This window comes from Electrona antarctica (genome assembly GCF_951216825.1).
Source record: "Electrona antarctica genome assembly, chromosome: 24".
NCBI lineage: Eukaryota > Metazoa > Chordata > Actinopteri > Myctophiformes > Myctophidae > Electrona > Electrona antarctica.
Window position 1 is genome coordinate 27868457 of NC_136803.1, and position 21213 is coordinate 27889669.

Sequence of the window (21213 nt, forward strand, 5' to 3'; positions counted from 1 at the left end):
GAGAAAAACAGTATCGTGTAGATCTCGGTGTGGTTGGTTGGGGGGGGGGGGGGGGGGGTAGACGGATTCACACAGGCGCACTCCTCCCAATGGAGGATTTGTACCCCTCTAGACCACTCCAGATGGCAAAAAACATAGACTCAGCAGTGTGACGTAGCGCTTTTAGAGCCAAAGAGTTTGTACCGAGAGATACAGCATGCACTTGTTGTGCCAACTAATATAGCCAGTTGACTGGCTAATCCCTTCCCTATCCGCTTCCCTGCTAATTGCTCGGTGCAGGCGCGTGCGTCGTGTCGGTTTTCTATGAATAGACACCATCACACTGCAGAGCCTGTTGTAGAATTATGAATGCCCCCCCTTCCCCCTGTTTAGTTGTAACCCTCCACCTGTAGAGAGCATTGTGTGCTATGCTACATTGAATTTCTGTTAAAAAGGAATCGACTACAGACGTTTGTCACCTACAAAACCTCCCCCCCCCCCCCCCCCCCCCCCCCCCCCAGCAAACCAATGGACCTCTATCTTGACTGTGTAACAATTCTTTGATGGCATCGATTTTGTTTTTGTCGGGGGTACCTCGTTTTGAATGCCAACTGTGAACATAGCCCGCACCCCCCAAACACCCATCAGTTCCCCTTCTTATTATTTGGGTTTATCGGATGTTTGTTTTTCTTCCAAGAATAGGTTTTGGACAGTTAAATAGGGGTGTAATCACTGTTTTATAAAAGGACGCAAATAATAAGGACACTAGTGGCATCCGCCTACAATGCTGTCCTTGCACAAAGCGTCTGGACGCTGTCGCATAACTTGACACTCTCCCGACTCCCGTTGTCTCCTACCTCATGCCTGCTCTCATCGGACTTGAGCTAAAACAAACTTCCAGACTTCTGCAAGGTGGCAAAACCCTTGAGCCACAAGGTAGTAGTGAGTGTTTCACTTCACACCCATACACACACACACAAACTCGTATGCACACAACTGGAGGTGGGGAGGTGGGGGGTTTTAGTGCTTTGCTCAAGGGCGCCTCGGCAGTATACATTTGAGGGATGAGAGGAGAGAGCATCGTGCCTACCACGTTTTCTCTAAACCCTGACCCCCCCAGCCTTGTCAGAGCGGTTAGTAGGAGACAAGAGGAAGAGAGGGATGTCGTCTGGGAAGTTGAAGCACTCTTTGTCCGTCTGAGATGCTAGCTCTGTTCGCTCACAGTATGCCACTAAACCAAGGTCGCTCGGGTTGTGTGTGTGAGACGAGAGCCAATGCAACAGTACACAACTGCTCTGAGCCTTCCTCTCTGTGTTCCATTGCTCTTGTGTTTTTTTTTTTTTTCGCCCCCTTTAGTTCCTGGTTTCAGCCAGACCACGGTGGTAGACCATTTCTAAATCATTTATTTAGCGTTTTGTTTGTTTTGCTACTGTCTGTGCCAGACAAGGGGAGATTTGCCACATGGGACAGCAACAGCACATGCCTGGGGAAGGTTAGGCCTATCACAAACAGAAGTATTTCACATTTCAATGTATTATTGGTTTCCACAATCGGGAACTTCCCTCGATAATATCTGAGCTGTCCCCCGTTGTCTTGCTAGACTCCCTGGAACACTGAGGGCTAAAAAAAAAAAAAAAAAACCCCAACGCAATTTCTGTTGAAGCCCAGGTCTGGCCTCAGCTGTTCTTCTTTACTTTGTACCTCTTGTTTTGTACTGCTGAAAATGCTGCTCGCCTAGCTATGTACAAGGACTCTAGGGCCCAGTGAAGGAAAAAGGTGAAAGGTTGAAACCTGTTCTCGGGAAGGGAAGCACTTCTTTGTCTGTAGGTTGGTTTGAGCCGACAGTTACATTCTAAAGGATACAAAAATTGATTAAAAGGTAAAAAAGAAAAAAAAAAGTATTGTGTTGTGAAAAAAAACATGCTAAATAAAAGTGACTGCTTTTTTTCCATCTCTTGTTGCCTGACAATCCTGCTTTTTAGTCCACGGTAAAATGGTTTCTCGTTCCCTCCTCTCGTCTCCCCATGCTCTTTCTCTGACTTTTGGTGTCTTTATCTTCCCTTATCGACTATATTTTGATATTTATAAATTATTTGATTCTGCTGTAAAGGTGGTGTGACAAACTATGCCACTAAATAATACATAACGTGGTTGAATTGACTATACTGCCTGAATTAATTTGGTATTCAACATAATGGCTTCAATCAAGGAACTAAGTTATTTGGGCCACTGTGGATAATCGATTCACCTTTTACGGTTTTACCAGCCAAATATTTTGAGAATAAAGGGGACTTCCAAAGATAGCGGTTTATCTGGTTTACCGGCTCATTGAGGAAACAAATATAACATGGAAGTTTAGAATTTGAGATTGCATGTATCTTTCTGGCTTTGTTTAGACGGGACAGTGAAGAGAGATGAGGCTCGGGTGTGATGACGACACGGGTCCCTAGTCAGAGTTGGACCCGGTTCCTTGCATTTGCGTCATCAACACACTATCTATGGTCAGCTATGGTATGTCCCTGGCAGTTAACCCATTTAGGCCTGACGTCGAAATAAAAAAAACGCTCTGAAAGAATATATATTCAAAGATTTGTGCCACATTTTTATGTTTTTTTTTTACGAGAAATAGCAGACTTACAAGCTCGTAGCCCGCCACCGAGTGGCGCGCTATGAGCTTGTAGATCTGCTATTTTTCAATAGCTAAAGTATAACATAATGCTTAGTTAAAACACCAAAAGGGGTTCCCGCCCAGAATGGGTTTTAAAACTGCTGGTTCTTAGCAGTTTGGTATATAATGTCAACTCCTAGATTGAAAGCGAAAGTCAAGAGTTAATGCATTTCTGGATGTGTATACTGAACGTTTAGGAAATGTCACAGAGAAACACTAATATAACGCCATGAATATGTTGTTTTATTAAGAAGATCCTTGTTTTATTATGAACATGAAAATGGTTTAACAATTGATCACTATTATATTTAATTCTGTTTTCATCCAAATCACACCATAAATAGTACTATAGTACTGTATGTGACTTACAATCTGATACACTGTAGGCCTAAGCTTAAAATAGTGTTTTGAAATATTTGAAAAAGCATAGTAAATTATTCAAATACGTTTCTTTTAAAGGGTAAAGAAGTCACAAATGATGTAATTGTGCGAAACTTTGCGTTACGTTAATGTGTTTAAAATATTTTTGAACAAGCAACTCTTTTTTTACGCCAATATTAATGAAATATTTACAACAATGCAACATTGCCTGATCAATATAAGTATGCTGTAAAATAATTACAACAATGCATAGTGTGGTTTAGGAAAATACAGTAGTCAGAATTGTGGGTTAATCACACTATTCTACAACAGTATATTGGAATATATTGGATAGAAGGAAACATTCAGTGTCGATACTAAATTACACTGAATGTTACCTAGCTGCCTTTTTAGAGGATGCTTTTATCCAAAACGCATTACAGTACTGAACTGTAAATGCATATAGCAGGGCTGAGCTGAAAGCAAATTATTAGTGCCAGGCTCGACCCATGGAGTACATATCTTGTGATGAAAAAACAAAAATATACAAAGTACAGTAATACTAGTATATTTGCCATTTCACAATTTTGCTTTTAAATATTGTCCTATGTCTGGGATATCCTAATCTCTTACGGTGCGGACCTCGTTCTCGATATTCGCGAGTCGTTGCTTGAGCTTCCGTTGGTGGGTGTCATAGCTATCCGTCACCTTCGAGACCTTGATCATCATGAGGTCGATGTGGCGCTCCATCAACTGGACCTTGTCCTCCAGGTCTTTCATCTCGGTGGCTTTGGCGAGATTCTCGTCGATGAGATTGTCTTTCATCAGGATGGACTTGCCCTTCTCGTACAGAGCGGTCTTGGCGTCCGGATACTCGAGCAGCGCCTCCACCAGGTCGTCCTTGGACAGCGCGAAGAGGTCCGAGTATCCCACGCTCCGGATGTTCGCCGTCCTCCGGTTGCCCGCCTTGCTGCCCTTGATGCCGAGGATGCTGAGCTCCCCGAAGTACGCCCCGTCGCTCAGGACCACAAACTGCGTGACGCCGTCGTCCGCCACCACCGCCAGCTGCCCTTCCTTGATGATGTACATCTCCCTGCCGATGTCGCCCTTCTTGCAGATGTAGTCTCCGGGGCTGAAGACCTGCGGCTGAAGCTTGAGGACCAGCTCGATCAGCAGACCGGCCTCGCAGTCCTGGAAGATCCGCACTTTCTGGAGCGTCTCCAGGTGCACATTGATGGCGATCTCCGCCTTCAGCTTGTCCGGGAGGTTCCTCAGCACCTGCTTCTCGTCACAGTGCTTCTGCTCGGTCCAGAGGTAGTCGAACCACTTGACCACTCTTATCTCCAGGTCTTTGGTGACATTTCGGAACACCATGTACTGCTTGATGGAGTCGATCTTGGCCTGGAACTCGACGCGCGTCGCGTTCATGTTGGAGATCATGGCGCCGACGTTACCGACGATCGTGGCGAAGATCAGGACACCGGTGAGGAAGTCGCAGACCACAAAAAAGTACTCGATGTCTCGGACGGGGGGCGGCGTCTCTCCGATTGTGGTCAAGGTGAGTGTGGACCAGTAGAGGCAATAGACGTACTGTCTGGTCAAGCGTCCATACACAGGGTGGTTGATTCTGGGATACACCCAAGTGTCTGACCCAAAGCCTAACGTCTTAGATATGGCAAAGTAGAGGCAGCCGTTCCAGTGGATGATGATGATGATATAAAGCACAAGGTTAGCGATTCGAAAGAGGTTGGGGACGTTGGTTCGAGTCTCGGTGCGGTCAAAGAACTCAAAGAGGCGACCCAGCTTGAAGAGCCTGTTGAATCGCCACTCCGGGTTATGAATGCCAATTTGTAAGAATATAAAGTCAGTGGGAAGCATCGATATCACGTCCATTTTGAACGTCCTTGTCTTCATGTATGTTTCTTTCAGGATCTTCTCATCCCTCACAAGCAGTCCTTGCTCCAGAAAACCTGTTCACACAAGACGGCGGGAACCCATGGATGATTAATCATACACGTACGTACATTTGTATTTAATACTGCATGTGTCCACATATTCAACAAAGTACTTACCTGTCCTGGTTCTCAGAAATGTGTCTATGTAGTACATAACATCCGAGCAGTAGTCGAGAACCAGCCAGAGTGTTAGATTATTTGTCTGAAGTTCATTGAAAGAAGACCTGTGGTGGAAGCATAAATACAAGGGATGCATCACAAAAAAGAACACTCGGATGAAAATGTTTAAAGACGAAAACCACCACATGAAAACCTGCCATGTGATTAAAGGACTATCGGTGTCAATGTTTATTCACAACTTTGGCCAAATAGTGTACATAATTTACATGGACCATTTATGGCTTTAATTTGAGATTAAAGTCATCATAAAGGTTACAAGAACATACCTCAATCATCGATTCAATATTAGCCTAAAGAGTACATTGGTAAATATTCGAATTGTGTTTATAAATCAATATTTTCTCCAGGGACTAGTTTAAGTTAAACTTAGTTCAACTTAATCTGCTCTTAAAACAAATTAAAACACAGTGATAACTGCCAAAAGGGCCATAATGTTCACTATGTTGGCTATCTCAAGCAAGTTTACAGTTTGTGCAAATTGATTGTCATACCGTAGGCTATGATAACTACCATGGCTTCCTTGAAAATCAAACGAACCACGGTTTGCTTTGGAAAATGGTCAAGTTGTGTCAAGCCAGACCACTTATATGGTTCTTTAAGCCTTCACAAATTACGTTGGGGAAACTATAGGTTTCAAGTTACTATACTTGTTTAGTACAGTGAATAACGCTGCTTAGTTATATAAAACAAAAGCAAAAAAAAAGAATTACAACCAAATATAATAATCTCTTCTATTACGCCGGGGCTCCACCGGGCGCGTCGCGTCACGTGTGCGTGCGTCAAAAAACAAACCGGGGCAATTTTAATGCAGTCACGCAACGCAACGCGGGCAGTGGAGCCACCCTGACGGAGACGCGACGCTGACGCGCCCGGTGGAGCCCCGGTGTTACACAGAAGGCTAGAATCCAGTTGAGTGTATGGTGATGTGTTATGGGTAAAATGTGTTATTGAATAAATAGTATGGAATGGAATGAGACCTTGTCACCAGAATCATCAGGTTGTAGAAGACGGGAATGGAGAAGTAGGCCAGGTAGTAGTAGTACGTGTCTGTTGCAGGGTCCAAAATCCACACCTCTTTCCTGAAAGGGTAAATGTAGTTTTGTTCCACCAAGACGTCGCAGCCACAGTCATTTGCTCAAAGAACAAATAGATGGACAAAGCCAACTCGAGTCGTGACAAATCATAACAACAAACACAATTTTTTGGGCCGAACAAAGAATTAGAAAGAAGAAAAAAACGGCAGGTTACAACACTTTTTTTGTTGTTTTTCTTCTTTGTAATTATTTGTTTGGTCCAAAATATTGTTTGTGTTGTCATGAGTTGTCACGACTCGAGTTGGCTTTGTCCGCGGCGTAACCGTCTTTAAATAAATACTCTTTGAAATGTCTATGGGAAAAATGCATTGGGATTAATTTCCTGGGCCATGGTAGGGGGCGGGACTGTGACGCTCTATGGTGGTTACAGATTAGATGATTTACACAAGTACAAGCAACTTCCCCTTTAGCTAAGAATGCAAGAAGCAATTTAGATTTCCAATTAGGAACTGGAATTCGAATTAGAAACTAGTGAATGACTTATTACAACATCATGTTTACTATTTCCATGCGGCCATACTCACGGGGGCTCTTCCTTTTTCTTCTCATCCTTTTTGGGCTCTTCCTTTTTGGGCTCTTCCTTTTTGGGCTCTTCCTTTTTCTTGTCATCCTTTTTCTCATCTTTCTTCTCTTCTTTTTTCTCCTCTTTCTTCTCCTCTTTTTTCTCATCTTTCTTCTCCTCTTTTTTCTCATCTTTCTTCTCATCCTTCTTGTCGTCCTTTTTGCTGTGAACAACATTCACAAATGGTCAGCAGCAGTTCATAACCTCAATTCATGTGCAATGCATTCACAGACCACATGGGGGCAGTATAATACGGTTTTGTGATGTTTTGCAGAGTAGATTAAAAGAAACCATCAAAAGGAAATAACATAAATTATTATATTATTATTATTAAATTATACTCCACTTACTCAGTATTATTGCAGTTGTTCATGTTCAGTGCAGCCAGTGGAAACTGACCATTGCTGAAATGGAAGAAAATTGACTCATCAGTTTATATTATATATGTTTAAATAAGTGTGTGTGTGTGTGTGTGTGTGTGTGTGTGTGTGTGTGTGTGTGTGTGTGTGTGTGTGTGTGTGTGTGTGTGTGTGTGTGTGTGTGTGTGTGTGTGTGTGTGTGTGTGTGTGTGTGTGTGTGTGTGTGTGTGTGTGTGTGTGTGTGTGTGTGTGTGTGTGTGTGTGTGTGTGTGTGTGTGTGCGTGCGTGCGTGCGTGCGTGCGTGCGTGCGTGCGTGCGTGCGTGCGTGCGTGCGTGCGTGCGTGCGTGCGTGCGTGCGTGCGTGCGTGCGTGCGTGCGTGCGTGCGTGCGTGCGTGCGTGCGTGCGTGCGTGCGTGCGTGCGTGCGTGCGTGCGTGCGTGCGTGCGAGGTGTGTGTGTGGGGGTCGACTACTGTAAAACCTAGAGTTGCACACTAGTAGCTCCCTTTGCCCTTTTTTATTTTGCAGTTACAGATTTGAGTCCAGTTTTCTGATGAATCGAAAATGGAGGGCCCTTATATCTAAACAAGTCTTAGTGCTTTTTCTGCTTTTATCCTCGTAGCAGTGTTTGTTTTTGTATCAGTCTGAAGAAGAGTATGGGCCCAAATGTTACTCTCTCTTATTCTTTGATCTCAGTTCACGTTTCAGCACCTGCTTTCAAAAGGTCGGACGTGCACTACTACTCTTTGACCCCACAGTGTGTTGAGTCACATTTTGTTTACTCAAATCACAGACAACGTACACTATGAGCTGGTCCTCAAATGCGTTATCGAAACTCTCTCACTCGTTTGTGTATATATATACAGTATATGAGGCAAAATGCCAGCCAGTGTCGCTTAAACAAACACCAGGAAACGCAGACAAAACACTGTTTGTTGACCCGAGAGCTGAACTCACTTCCCGCAGCGGAGCTGCTCTGGGCTCCTCGGGGACGTCGTGCTCTCAGCCCTCCAGGCCTGTCTGAACTCGGTGTGGCTGGCCATGATGGAGCCTGCGGGGACCACCCGGGAGTCTCTGCCCTGGGAACCCCAGCCCCTCGCAAAGGAGGGCATGAAGCGTGACAGCCTGGAGGTACATATGGAGATATGCAGACATTAGTTTAGTTTTGTATACCCGGCACGTGTTAAACTTTTATTTTAAGATTACCTCTAAAACATTACTCCAAAACGTTGCATAGTGTCTTCCTTCATCCTTCAAAAATGTTAAACCCATAACCCTGACTAATACACCCAGACTTGCCTGACGTCGAAATAAAAAAAAGTCTTCTGAAAGAATATATATATATATATTCAAAGATTTTACAAAAATAGCAGACCTACAAGTTTTCTGAAAAACCCATGTTTCTATGTCAGTCGTTCTCAACATTTTCATGTCAAGGACCCCCAAAAATATATGAAATAGGCCGCCGACCCCCATCTGAAAATATGTTGTTCCAGTGACCCCCCCCCCCCCCCCCCCCCGAAGCAAAGATTTGAGTTAAAAAGTTCGCTCTGAAAGAATTTATTCAAAGATTTGTGCCACATTTTCACGATTTAAAAAAAATAGCAGACCTACAAGCTCGTAGCGCGGCACTCGGTGCCGTGCTATGAGCTTGTAGATCTGCTATTTTTCAATAGCTAAAGTACAACATAATGCTTAGAATACCAAAAGGGGTTCCCGCCCCCAAAATGGGTTAATGGCACACTTTGATCTTCTATGTATGTAGACCTTCTACAGCTCTAACCTGCTGCCACCTTCCATTTCCTGCACGTCCTCAGGGCTGTGGGCGGATGGAGGGGGGACGGGGGGGTCGGGATGCGAGTGCTCCATGCAAATCTTGGGCATGTCGTCGTCTCACTGGTGAGTCTCGCTGGCCTTTCTCTGGACCAGGATGTCAGGCTGACACACAGCTGGGGGGACAGAAGAGGTATGAGAGATAAAAATAATGACATTTACGTCGGTGATATTGTTCCACGTTCTTCACTGCCGATGTCAATGTTTCGATCGGATCTTCATAAGGCATCATGGGGCTCAACCGACAATTCTATGACCCACTCTGGTGTGACCACGTGTGGTGTGAATATGGCCATCATCATGATGGGTGGCCATAACTGAGTGGATGGGCGGCCATATCTGAGTGGTATAGCTGCATAAGCAAATTGATAACCATGACATGATGATTGTTTACTACCGCATCAGAGGGACTGACTGTATGTACAGTATGATATGAGATGCCTGCGTGTTCCTGCTCATTGTGTTCATCATGGTTTCAATAATCTAAATGGTGCATTTATATAGCGCCTATATCCAAGGCGCTTTACATAGATTGTGCATTACATTCGCCCATTCACACACACATTCATACACCGATTGCAGCGGAAGCCATGCAAGGTACCAACCAACCAGCACATCGGGAGCAATTTGGGGTTCAGTGTCTTGCCCAAGGACACTTCGACATGTAGACAGGAGAAGCTGGGATTCGAACCGCCGACCCATGGATCATTGGACGACCTGCTCTACCTCCTGAGCCACAGTCGCCAATCTACTAGGGACGACGTAGATCCACTGTATATATTCCTCTGTGTGTGTGTGCGGCGTGCGCAATAAACTTTAGAATGTATGTGTAACGCATCAGTGTGTGTTGGCATGTGTTCTCTGGTGCGCCTGCGGCGCGATGGATCCTCGTCCCCCACCACCCCAAAGGTTTAGAATGAAGACTTCTAGAGGCCTTTTAGAGATGGTCGCCACCTTGAATCATTTACACCGCCTGGGGAGCCCAGAGCTCCTGGTTGTCCCACGTACGTACGATTCCAGGCCAGGTCAGCAATGTGTCGATGATGTGTCCCTGAGCAAGACTCTTAACCCTGAATTGCTCCCTGAGAGCCAGAATGGCTGCTCACTGCTCCTAGTTGTTATAGGATGGGTAAAAAGCCGAGGACGAATTTCACCTATATATATGCAGACTATATTGTCTATATACATGTAATAATGTGACAAAATAACACCCCAAAGGAGTGGGGAAAATAGTCCCCACTATTCTATTCTATTGTCGTGTCCAGCCTTTGAGGACAAATTAACCTACCAAATGTGAAATGTAATGATGGAAACAAGATAATATGAAGAAATGCCAGCACTCAATATATGTCCTTTTCACATTTATTTACCCCGTACTGCTCGTCAGAGGTAACTAAATATCATGTGAAAAGGACATATGTATATTGAGTGCTGGCATTTCTTCATTTTATCATGTATCATCGAGCCTTGCACCTAGAAGCATTACTATAACCTGGAGTGGTTGTCTGCTTCGGCAGTACTCTCTTCTTCTCAATGATGGAAACAAGCCTGGAACATGTAGGACATATCAAGGAAGCTGTTTGGAATTTGACCCTTTACATCTGTCCCTTGTTACAGTGGTTCTCTAACATTTTCACGTACAATCAAGGACCCCCAAAACGTATTTGGCTGCAAATATATGAAAACAGTTTGGGCTCCTTTTTCGTCACCGCTAAATCCCTTATCCCTAAACTTCTTTGCCTTTTTTTTTTACTGAGTTTATCAGCATGGTGTGATGTTACACAATCCAATCCAAGCATCATTGTGTGCGTGTGCGTGTGCGTGTGTGTGTGTGTGTGTGGGCGTGTGTGTGGGGCTGTCCCACTTGCTTTACTCTAATCAGAGGCTGTGCAATATATGCACAGCAGGTGTTTTGTTTTTTCTTAGTCCAGTCCACACCAATGATTTGTGATGCAACTTTCAACATACAAACATTATCCCAAATGGCAGTAACGTCTGCATTGGTGTGGAGTGGACCGGCCTTTATACATCACACACCATGCACACTCTGTTGCATTGTGCCCTGAGTCTTTCAGGGAGAGCTGATCTGACACCAGATGTTGGTGGTAAAATAGATATACAATGCAGAGTGCAAGACACCACCATGCAGGGTTGTCATTCAAGCTCCAAACATCAGACCTGTCGGAAGTGAGTGGAGCAACAGCGCCCCCTGTTGGTACCCTAAACATACATAGGGACACCAAGTCGACCAAGACACCACGTGGACGGACAAAGCTGGGCATTGGAGTGGCTGCACCACTCAAAAACACCACCATTAATCACACACAGATTTTTTGTGGACTTAAACTATCCTTGTGAATCAAAGGGATTATTATTGTAGAACAGGTTCAGAATTAACAGATTAAATCATATAAAAAAAATAGGCTTCATTTATTGCAATGTCAATATTACAAGCAACAAAAAAGTACCACAGACGAATAACAGTCTAAGTCCACACTATTGATCCATAATATATAAATGATAGATAAGGGTTCAGGACAACAAGGCCTTTTCGTGGAGGGGTCAGTCTGAAATTTGGACTTAGACTGTTTTTCGTCTGTGGTACTCTGGTGCTGTGATGAGGGGAGGAGCATTTAAAATTGCCCAATTTAACTATAAAACGTATTTATATCAACGTGTCGCAGTGGCGCGGCTAGTATGAATGGTCGCAAAGTCAAATGCAGCATGGGTAGGCCTACATATACCTATTTTATATATGGTTGTTCAACTTGTTCATCGGTCTTGATATGCATTCCGTACACTGTTTTCTGTGCATTTCCCTGGACATGCTTTAATATTCAACTCACAACCTTTATCGTTCAGACCTGGAGCAGTATTGTTCAAACTATTTTAGTCCTATTAGCTTGCAGAGCTTTAACTCAAATCCTTTTCGCTCAGATTATGCAGTCTAAATTTAGATCTCCAGGTCTGTGAGACCTGTTGATCTCCAAGCTTGTAAGTGTATGATTCTTGCACACAGATTTAACAAACATATATACCACACATCGACACATGTCACCATAGCCTGTTCAAAATGCGATTCAGCCTACCTTGATTTTGTTGACGAGGCCATGGTAAACCGTGACCCTATCCAATTTGTCACGTTGAAATTTGAATTCATCTCAACATAATAGTCCAGCTAGTTCCAAACCTCTTCCCCGTGCGTATACCAAAGAAAGTTCGCGTAAAGGGAGACGGACGGGGGGGAAATTACATCCTTCTCGAAATCCAACAATGTGTCATTTTTAACTGTATATGGGTAGCGTTTAAAGTTGCGCTCCTTCAGCACACCGTTGCCTGGACAGCTCCGCTCCGCGCGTGTTGACGCATACCTGATCTGGGCAGCAGTGCGCGCGCGCTTTGTTGTGCATAGTAGTCAGTCAGTCACCAGTCCAGAAGGTACAAAGGGTAGGGGGAGGGAGGCCGAGACTAGCTAGCCTATCACAGTAAAATACTCGGTGTTCATTTAACGCCAAGAGTGTAACTGGAACCAAATCCGTTTGTGTAGCCTACACTCTCGGAGCAAAAAAAGCATGTTGCAGTCAGAGGAAATGACTCATATTATGGCACGTGTTGTCTGGGGAAGCAGTATAGTAGGACACGTTTAACCCAGTGGTTCCCAAACCTTTTCATGTCAAGGACCCGGCCCCAAATTGACACTCATTAGCCCGCGGACCCCAATTTGAAAAGATATACCAGGGACCCCCATAAGAGAAGATTTTTACGGCTCTAGCAGTGATCCTCAACCCTTTAATTTCAAGGACACCAGTTTGACATGCATTAGTCGAATACGAGACGGCTCGCCCCTTTTCCAACTCGCCCAAAGCGGCGAAGATCGGTCGCCTCAACGGGAAGAGCGGTCGCCCCAACAGGAAGAGCGGTCGCCCCAACGCGCGGAGAATTCGCCCCCGAAAGTCCGGAGAATTCGCCCAAAAGTCCGGAGAAGTCGCCCCAACAAAGAGAGAGAGAGATTTTTTACATGTAGCTGTTGTTTGTGATGATTGGGGGGATTATCTGGGATCGACTACTTCAGTCTTGACATACAACATGATGTGTGATGATGTTGCTTTGCCTTATTATTGACTCTGAGTTTTGAAAGTAAAGAAGAGTTGTGTTTAAGCTGTCATGGTCCACTGATTCACAATAGTAGCCTACTTTTAAACAGAGAGAGATTTTTACCTGTACTATATTTGTACATGTACTTTGAGATTTTTCCTGTACTTTTAAACAGAGAGAGGGGGGGGGGGGGATGTATCTAGTTATAGTGAGAGTGGAGGGGGCCCAAGGGGCAGGGCTCCAGCGTGCGACCTATTAGGTCGCATATGCGACTTAATTTATTAAGGGTGATACTTAAAATTTAATGAGGTCGCACAGGTGCGACTTGCTGGAAGGATGAGTGGAGGAAAAAAAACATCCCGCAGTGCTTGCCCGTTCCATTGATTGAAAACATTGGACGTTCGCCTGACGCCCAGTGTTCAAAGAACGATCGTTCACGAAAACCCACAAATAAGCCCTTCAGACTTGGATGGTCAGAGCGGCGCGATTACATACAAAGTCAATTCAAAAACGAGAATTGCGCAAACGGTCACGGCGCGACCTGCCGCGGTACAAACTGGACGAACCGAGGCGAATATATATTCAGGTCTGAACGCAGCTTATCCGACACAAATGAACTAATCTTTCTCAGCTGTACAATTTCACCGGAGCGCGCAGCGCGCATATCTAACTGCATGATGATCAGTCATGATCTACACAGACAGCCGACTCCCGACCCAAACACTGAGTGAAACTTAGTAAACGTGTTGTTTGATTAAACATGTGCCACGAAATGTGTTCCGTGCTGAAAATAGCTGATCTACAAGCTCACAACGCGCCACGTCCGCGACGCGTTGTGAGCTTGTAGATCAGCTATTTTCAGCACGCGGAGATATGCAGGCTCTGAGAGCATTCAGAAACTTTTGCCTTCACAATAAAAGCATGCAGCTTTCACAAGTTGGCCCATAAAGACAAGGAAAAGGATTAAGAATTTGGTGGCATTTCACATTGCAAAAGATTTTTTCCAAAATGTAAAAATATTATAATAAGGAATTCATTTGGATAATTGGTAATGGAGATATTGTACAAATTGTCACTTTATTAATCCAAAAGGTTTGGACTGCATTTAATTTTCAACACAAAACCTTAAACTGACTTTCTGTGTGTGGAATATAAATATTGCCTTTATTGACTGAGTGACTTTGTGGTGAAACCATCTACAGTGTTTTGAAGTATAACCAGGTAGGTTGCTGTTTTTTACACAGTGACCTTTGTAGGGGGTTTTATGATTCAAACCTTATGGTGGAAACCACTACATAAATAAATGGCGCCCGATGTGGGGGCATGATAAGATCATGTATTAATACCACGCTATACAAAGAAAAAAATGGTGCTACCTAATTTGTGGTGGCGCTACCAAATGAAAAGGTAGGTGGCACCAGTGCTACCTGTGAAAAAGTTAGTCTGGAGCCCTGCCAAGGGGGGTCATCAGCCTCTTTTGTTTGAGTGTGCTGGGTCGTTACTACAACAAGAACAACAACAACAGATCAACTGTAGGAATGTAACCATTTATTTGAGAGAAATAATATATACAGATGCCACTTTAAAAAATAGTTGAACAAAAATAATATATACAACGCTTCTTCAATACTAGAAGAAAAAAAGTTGAACAAAAATATATATACAATGCTACTTCAATACTAGCAGCAAAAACTAGTGTCCCATGGGGTTAGTTTCAAAGTCCAGCAAAAAGGTCTTCAGTGTCACGTAGTGGTCACTGGGACAGTGACAGTGGGCACTGGGACATGCACTTTAGTTGCCCTCCTCCTGAATCCAGGTGTGAGCCATGTAGTCAACAAGACAAGTCTTACTTTTTCCCTGTACACTACAACGCCATGATGTCTCTGCCCCGCACAGCCTCCTGATGACGTAGCTGTAGCCATAATTATCAACTAACAGGCTTCCACCACGCTGTGTGCCGTCTTCTATCGTTGAGTACCGCAAAGGTCCAATGTCTTCGACCACAGCTGCGTCAGCTAGTGCTGGTTCAATCACAGCTTCAATCACAACTGGAGCAACTACTGCTGGTTCAACTGGAGCGGTGATCAGTTGAAAAGGTCGCCAATAATGGCAAGACACTACAGCTTCAATCACAACTGGAGCAACTACTGCTGGTTCAACTGGAGCGGTAGCAACTACTGCTGGTTCTGCTGCTTCCACAGCTGTGTCAGCTGGTAGCGGTTCAATGGCTTCAATCAAAGCTGCTTCTACAACTGCAGGCTGCAGGCGCCGTCTCTTTGGAGCAACTACTGCTGGTTCAGCGGTGCTGGTTCGTCTCATTGGAGCTCTTTGGAGGATGAAGTCTCCTCCGGCAAAGCGTTGTGGGAGTGGTCTCATTGGAGCTCTTTGGAGGATGAAGTCTCCTCCGGCAAAGCGTTGTGGGAGTCTGACTTGTCTTGGCATTTTCAGTCAGTAGTACTGTATCATTGTGCTCTGTGACCTTCCCTTTTAAAGAAAATCTAAGCTCCACCCTTTTTTTACCTCAACGACTGTCGTTCAGGTGCAGGTGAGACATGATAACAGTAGGCCTATATGAGTCGGGCGTGCTAACGAGCCCCTCCACCCTCCACAACGCAAATTAGGTTTCTATAGGGACTTGATTGTCCAATCTATCTAATGTTCCTGTTTGAATAGCAAGAAGGAGATAACAATCTATGCAATGTTTCTGCTTGAATAGCAAGAGGGAGATGACAGAGAGTCGTTCATACATTGACAATAGCTCTGTTGGGGTGATCAGTGTGGACAACACTTCTCTACAATGGCCAACCTTAAACGCCATCAGATAATTCACACTGGGAGAAACCCTAATCATTCTGATGTATGTGTGTGTGTGTGTGTGTGTGTGTGTGTGTGTGTGTGTGTGTGTGTGTGTGTGTGTGTGTGTGTGTGTGTGTGTGTGTGTGTGTGTGTGTGTGTGTGTGTGTGTGGAAAAGCATTTTGTAATTCAAATAATGTTTGAATTTCCAGGTTGTACACACTGAATTGAATCGGTTCCCTTGTCAGTGTGGAAAGAGTTTATTAATTCATGTCATGAACGCACATTGAAATATAAATATGTTTATTGTTTAGTGTTTTATATAGCATTAGAGCGGGTGAGAAACATCAGCAAATCCACAAACCAAGTGTAGCATGATGAGAATTATGGCATTTGTTAAGCAATTGTTTATTAAGAAGGGTAATATAATAACCCACAAGTAGTTGTGCAAGTGCAAGTTGAGTAATTGCAAGTAAACTTAACATACTGTTTTTGTACTATTTCTTATTCACTGTTAGACCAAATGTGATGCCATTGTGCCGATTTCCTACATCTTTCTAGACTGTATTTCTGCTTCATTACATCCATTACATGTGACCTTACCATGTTTATTATTGTCATCCTTTTGTTATGCTGCATTGTCTTTGCGGAGCATAACCACTTACATTTAGCTGCAGGCAGAAATCTCAAGTATCTCAAGCCTCAATATTCATTTTATTATCAATGTTATTGTTTCGCCATAATGTGACCTGCAGATTTGCTGTAGGTTACATTTAGATAACAACAACAAACAAACGGGTTCTAACTGGTTCTAAATGTTCTCCTTTGACAAACAATGTTCTAATATGATAAATAAGGTAAAATAAACATGAAATAAACACGGGGCGAGATATCCGTGCGTTGGGGCGAGATATCCACGCTGTGGGGCGAGCTGTCCACACTATGGGGGCGGGCTCTCCACGGCTCGGGGCGAGCCGTCATCACTTTTCGAAATTCTTTGGCGAGCCGTCTTCACTTTTCGAAATTCTGTGGCGAGCCGTCTTCACTTTTCGCGAGGGCGAGTTGGAAAAGGGGCGAGTCGTCTCGGTACCCATTAGTCTATACGGACCACCATTTAATGGCATTTCTATCTCTGGGACCCCCAATTTATATTGTAAAATCAATGTTATTTTAACTCTGAGAGTGTACAAATGGAACCGTCAGGGTCCATTTGGTTCCATTTGTACACTCTCTGAGTTACAGACCCATAATGGTCCATTTGGTTCCAAACCCCCTGGAATTCTCTCAGGTACCCCTGGGGGTCCCCGGACACCACTTTGGGAACCACTTGTTTAACCCACCCAGATCTGCTGGAGTCAGACATTTATCTAGGAAAGCAATACAACACAAATATTTTGTGCAGATTTAACTTCCTAAAGGAAGTCTAGCCTATATGTATGGTGCCACTTGTGTATGCATTCTTTTTGCATAGCCTATATGGTTCATGTAAATGTAGTAGGCCTATACTAAAGCCCAGCCCAGCTGACATAGGAGAGACTACAGAGGTAGGGCCTTCAACACCATGCACTCTCACCAAAGCTTTTTTTTGATGGCTGGATAACAACAACAAAAAAACTGCCACAATTAGGCTCCAACCACCAATGGCAGAAAATACGAGGGAAATCCTTCTGGGCAACCTGCAGGCTGCAGCTCAAGAGGAGAAGCTAATCTTAGATCAATGTGTGGTGTATCCCTGAGCTCTGCTAATACCACTGCTGGCTGTCTGCCTGTAGCTGCAAGCACATGGCGCTTCGTCAGGTTGTCAGTTCACAAATCTGCCTACCAGTGACATCATCGGTAGGCACTGGCAGGTATGGTCATAAATGAAAAAGAAAGAAAGAAAAAAAGAAAATATTATATATATATATATATATATATATATATATATATATATATATATATATAATAAGAACAATGACTTCTACTTCAGCATGCCTAACTATCCTGTTACAGTTTGACATTTTCTTCCTCCACATCATAAAACACACACGCACGCACGCACGCACGCACGCACACAAAAATACTAAATAGACAGAACAGCATCCGTCATGCCTTTCCAGTGACTTGAGATGCCAATTAAGGCAGTGAACACCTGGTAGCATTGCCAATTTTGGGGTGACATCCTTCCCCTTTGAATGTCTTGCTTAGCTCCTTGGAGACAGATGACGTGAAGAAAAGTAAGGAACACCCTTTCCAAGTCCTTCTGGGTCATTCGTTAGATTGTTAGTTATCAAGTATGTTACAATACAATGCATACCGTACATGGCAATCAGTGCTATTATCTACATTATTATGCAAAAGCGTTGTCTGCTAAAAGTTCCCTAGCTATCACCCATACATGCACAATCTCAGCATGTAATTAGTTACAAACAAATGTTCACAGCACGTTGAAATATGTCTGACTCCTGACTCCCGAGGAGGGCACGAGGCCTTTTTCTTACCAGACTGTCAGGAGAGATTAGTGACTACAAATGAGATTGGAACTAATCTTCTGGCTGGGGGCGATGTGCAGCCATGACGATCATAACATACTTAAAGAAGTTTAATCTAAATTAATAATACTATTATATAATTAATGGCAAAAAAATTTTTTTGCATGGCCTATGTCTGTTGTTTGTCAGTAATCATGTAAAGCGTTTGTTTTCCGAACAAGCAAGAAGTACAGACTTTCCTGAAACATAAACACAATTAAGGACAACCAGTAAGACGCCCTGAAGGCGAGAAGCAACACAGGTCAGCTCCATATATGGAGATCTATAAGGTTTTAGAGGTTTGAGGTCAGATGTAGAGTTGCTGGCCGGCTCCATATATGCAGATCTTGATGATCCAGTCTTCTCCATGTATGGTTATCCAGGGTTAGCTGAGGTCAGAGCCATGGATGAGGTCAGTGTGGATGGAGGCGTGATGTCACGAGGCGTGACCATATATGGAGGCGTGATGACCATATATGGAGGCGTGAGGTGACTATAACGGACGGAAGGGAGATCATGTTTTCATAGTAAATGTGACGTCTGCTGCATGGAAAATCACGCTGGTACCCCCCCCCCCCCCTGCATGGCTCGAGTAGACTTCTGGGCATAAGGCAGAAATACTGTCATCGTTTTAGACGTTGCATGTATCTTTTCTTATTGCCGCTTCATTACACCATAATTCAAAGCACCAGCCTGTTTTACTACTTTCTCCAGGGATATGGAAAATATAGAAAATGTTGTGCAATGCTATTCCAATTTGTGTTTAGATCTCGTGCATACAGTTTGTGAATTGTAGCAACAACAACACAAATCTTTGTCCGTTGTTTCAAGCCATGTTCGGAGTCTCCAACCTCACTAAAAGGCCCCATTTACACTGGCAGACAAATCTAGCCTGAATCAGAGCTGTGCCACATCAAGATTGAAATCCGATTGGTTTAAATGGTCACATGACTCATTTAAACAAATCCGATTCCAATCTGGATGTGGCTCAGATCTGATTCAGGCTGGATTTGGCTGCCAGTGTAAATGGGGCCCAGAGCCTTACTTGTGAGAGCATCAGAGCAATCTCTTGTTTGGCTTGTTTCCCCAACTCATTTGGTTATGTTGTGGGTTGAGCCCAGGCAGGTGCCCTCATAATTGGCCACCTCCTTTGGATTCACCCTGCTGACTCCTGAGGCTCCCAGCAGGTGCACTGGTGTATGTTGTTCCCTAATTCTGTTATCTGTAGGATTAGGAAGACAGTCTTTTTCCTCTGAGGTGGAACACCTGGTGATGCAAGGTAAGGAAGACAGAGTGATCGATCTGTGGGCCACAGATGTAATCCTCTCGCATGAGCCTCCTCTATAGAGGGTATGCGCATGCATAAAGTGAATGGCAGATCGAGTGGCAAAGTGAGTGACAAAGTGAATTTAATGTTGTTTAAAAGTAATTTAATGCAATCAAATATTACTTTTCTGTGTGGATGTATGGGCTGTCAAGGCCAGAAAGTAGTTTTTTGCCACTCAGTAGGCATTTCCGCATAACTTCCTGGTATGATGATGATGTCACATGCATCCCATCTACTACTAATCCTCTGTGACATAGATTTCGCCCCTTTGTCTGCAATGAAACGATCAATTATGACTCACTACTATCAGTGGGTTCAATAATATTTGCAAACAATTCAGTCAGTGCTTGTGTTCTTTAATGGCACAAGCTGCTTCAGATGGGTGGGGTTTGTTGCGTAAGTCACTCAAAGTAGAGTTCAATAAAGCCAAATAATTATTCATAAAGGCTAGGCTAGGGTAATATAGCTCCTATGGACCAAAGCTAGGGTAATGATAGGGGTTTCAGAATCGTATCATTGAATTCCTTATTTAATACCTTTCTTTAAATAAATAAAGTTATAGATTAGAGGTAGATTAATTGTTTTTAAAGTAAAAGCATACACACAAGAGGCTCAAAGAAAGACCTTGTTTTGAAACCTCCAGTAAAAACCTCCAGAAAAACCAAGTCACCTGACAAACACTGTGACTGCAATGCAGAAACGGCACGCAGGGCTCTCCTGCAAAGAGAGTCTCAGTGGGCCGTGCTTACGGTGCTTCTATCATCACCATGTCTAATCAATTCCCAGTGTTGCTGACGTGCTAACAAGACGGTGTCACTGCACACCTACCACCCCTAACAATTAAATTCATTAGAAGCATCATGTTCTTCCCCCTCGGTGGAACATTGATAACAAGTCACTGGCAATCTTTACCATCGCCAGCACAGAGGCGCAAAGGGCTGGTGCATAGTTGAAAATAGTTGTTTAATGAATAATATAGATTAGAATGATTATGAGTATAGGCTATAGTGTGGATGTTAGGTGCAAGCATAATTGAAAGTAGCCAGTTCTGCTTGAACTCCTTGTCCATCTTAGGTTGACACATCTTCCTTGTATGACACATCTTCCGGAGCTGAACGTGAATCCCCCCCACCGCCCACCCCTTTTTTCCCCTCACTGTATATGTTTCTTTTCCCTTTTTACCTCCTTTATGATGAATTCCTGTTCTGTCTATAGAAGTGTCTATTTGTACGTCTCTAAATGTTTTGATGATTTGAACATGGTGGACCCTATTGGAAACAAGTGTAATGCTTAATTGGGTCGTCCACTCACAGTTAACAGCCTTTGTATTGAGTTTGTGCTTGAAATGTACTGTAATTCTGCAAACTGTTAATAAATTCTTCAATCAATCAATCAATCAATGTTCTTGTATGTGACAATAAAGCCTCAAGTCTCTGTCCAGATATGATGGTCATACACAGGGCAAGTGAGAGTTTAAATTAGCAACAGTTGAACCTGCC

General features: G+C 43.7%; 1 protein-coding gene across 1 annotated transcript; it reads right to left on the reverse strand.

Annotated features, from left to right (window-relative positions):
* Window positions 1–3282: 3282 nt before the first annotated feature.
* LOC306917683 (cyclic nucleotide-gated channel cone photoreceptor subunit alpha-like) lies at window positions 3283–7192 on the reverse strand. The gene is made up of 5 exons (XM_079495979.1): window positions 7149–7192; window positions 6761–6961; window positions 6120–6221; window positions 5080–5186; window positions 3283–4977 (listed from the first exon to the last, which is right to left on the reverse strand). Exons 1-5 carry the CDS (start codon window positions 7169–7171, stop codon window positions 3629–3631), a joined length of 1782 nt encoding a protein of 593 aa, XP_079352105.1. The 5' UTR covers window positions 7172–7192; the 3' UTR covers window positions 3283–3628.
* Window positions 7193–21213: the final 14021 nt, after the last annotated feature.

What these genes read in the sequence shown, in the direction of transcription:
- LOC306917683 (XM_079495979.1), bottom strand. Translation starts at nt 7,171, where the DNA reads ATGAACAACTGCAATAATACTGA. An exon ending in AACAACTGCAATAATACTGA is followed by an intron (nt 6,962 to 7,148) that starts GTAAGTGGAGTA and finishes TGTTGTTCACAG; the next exon opens with CAAAAAGGACGACAAGAAGG. An exon ending in ATTTCTGAGAACCAGGACAG is followed by an intron (nt 4,978 to 5,079) that starts GTAAGTACTTTG and finishes TTGTGTGAACAG; the next exon opens with GTTTTCTGGAGCAAGGACTG.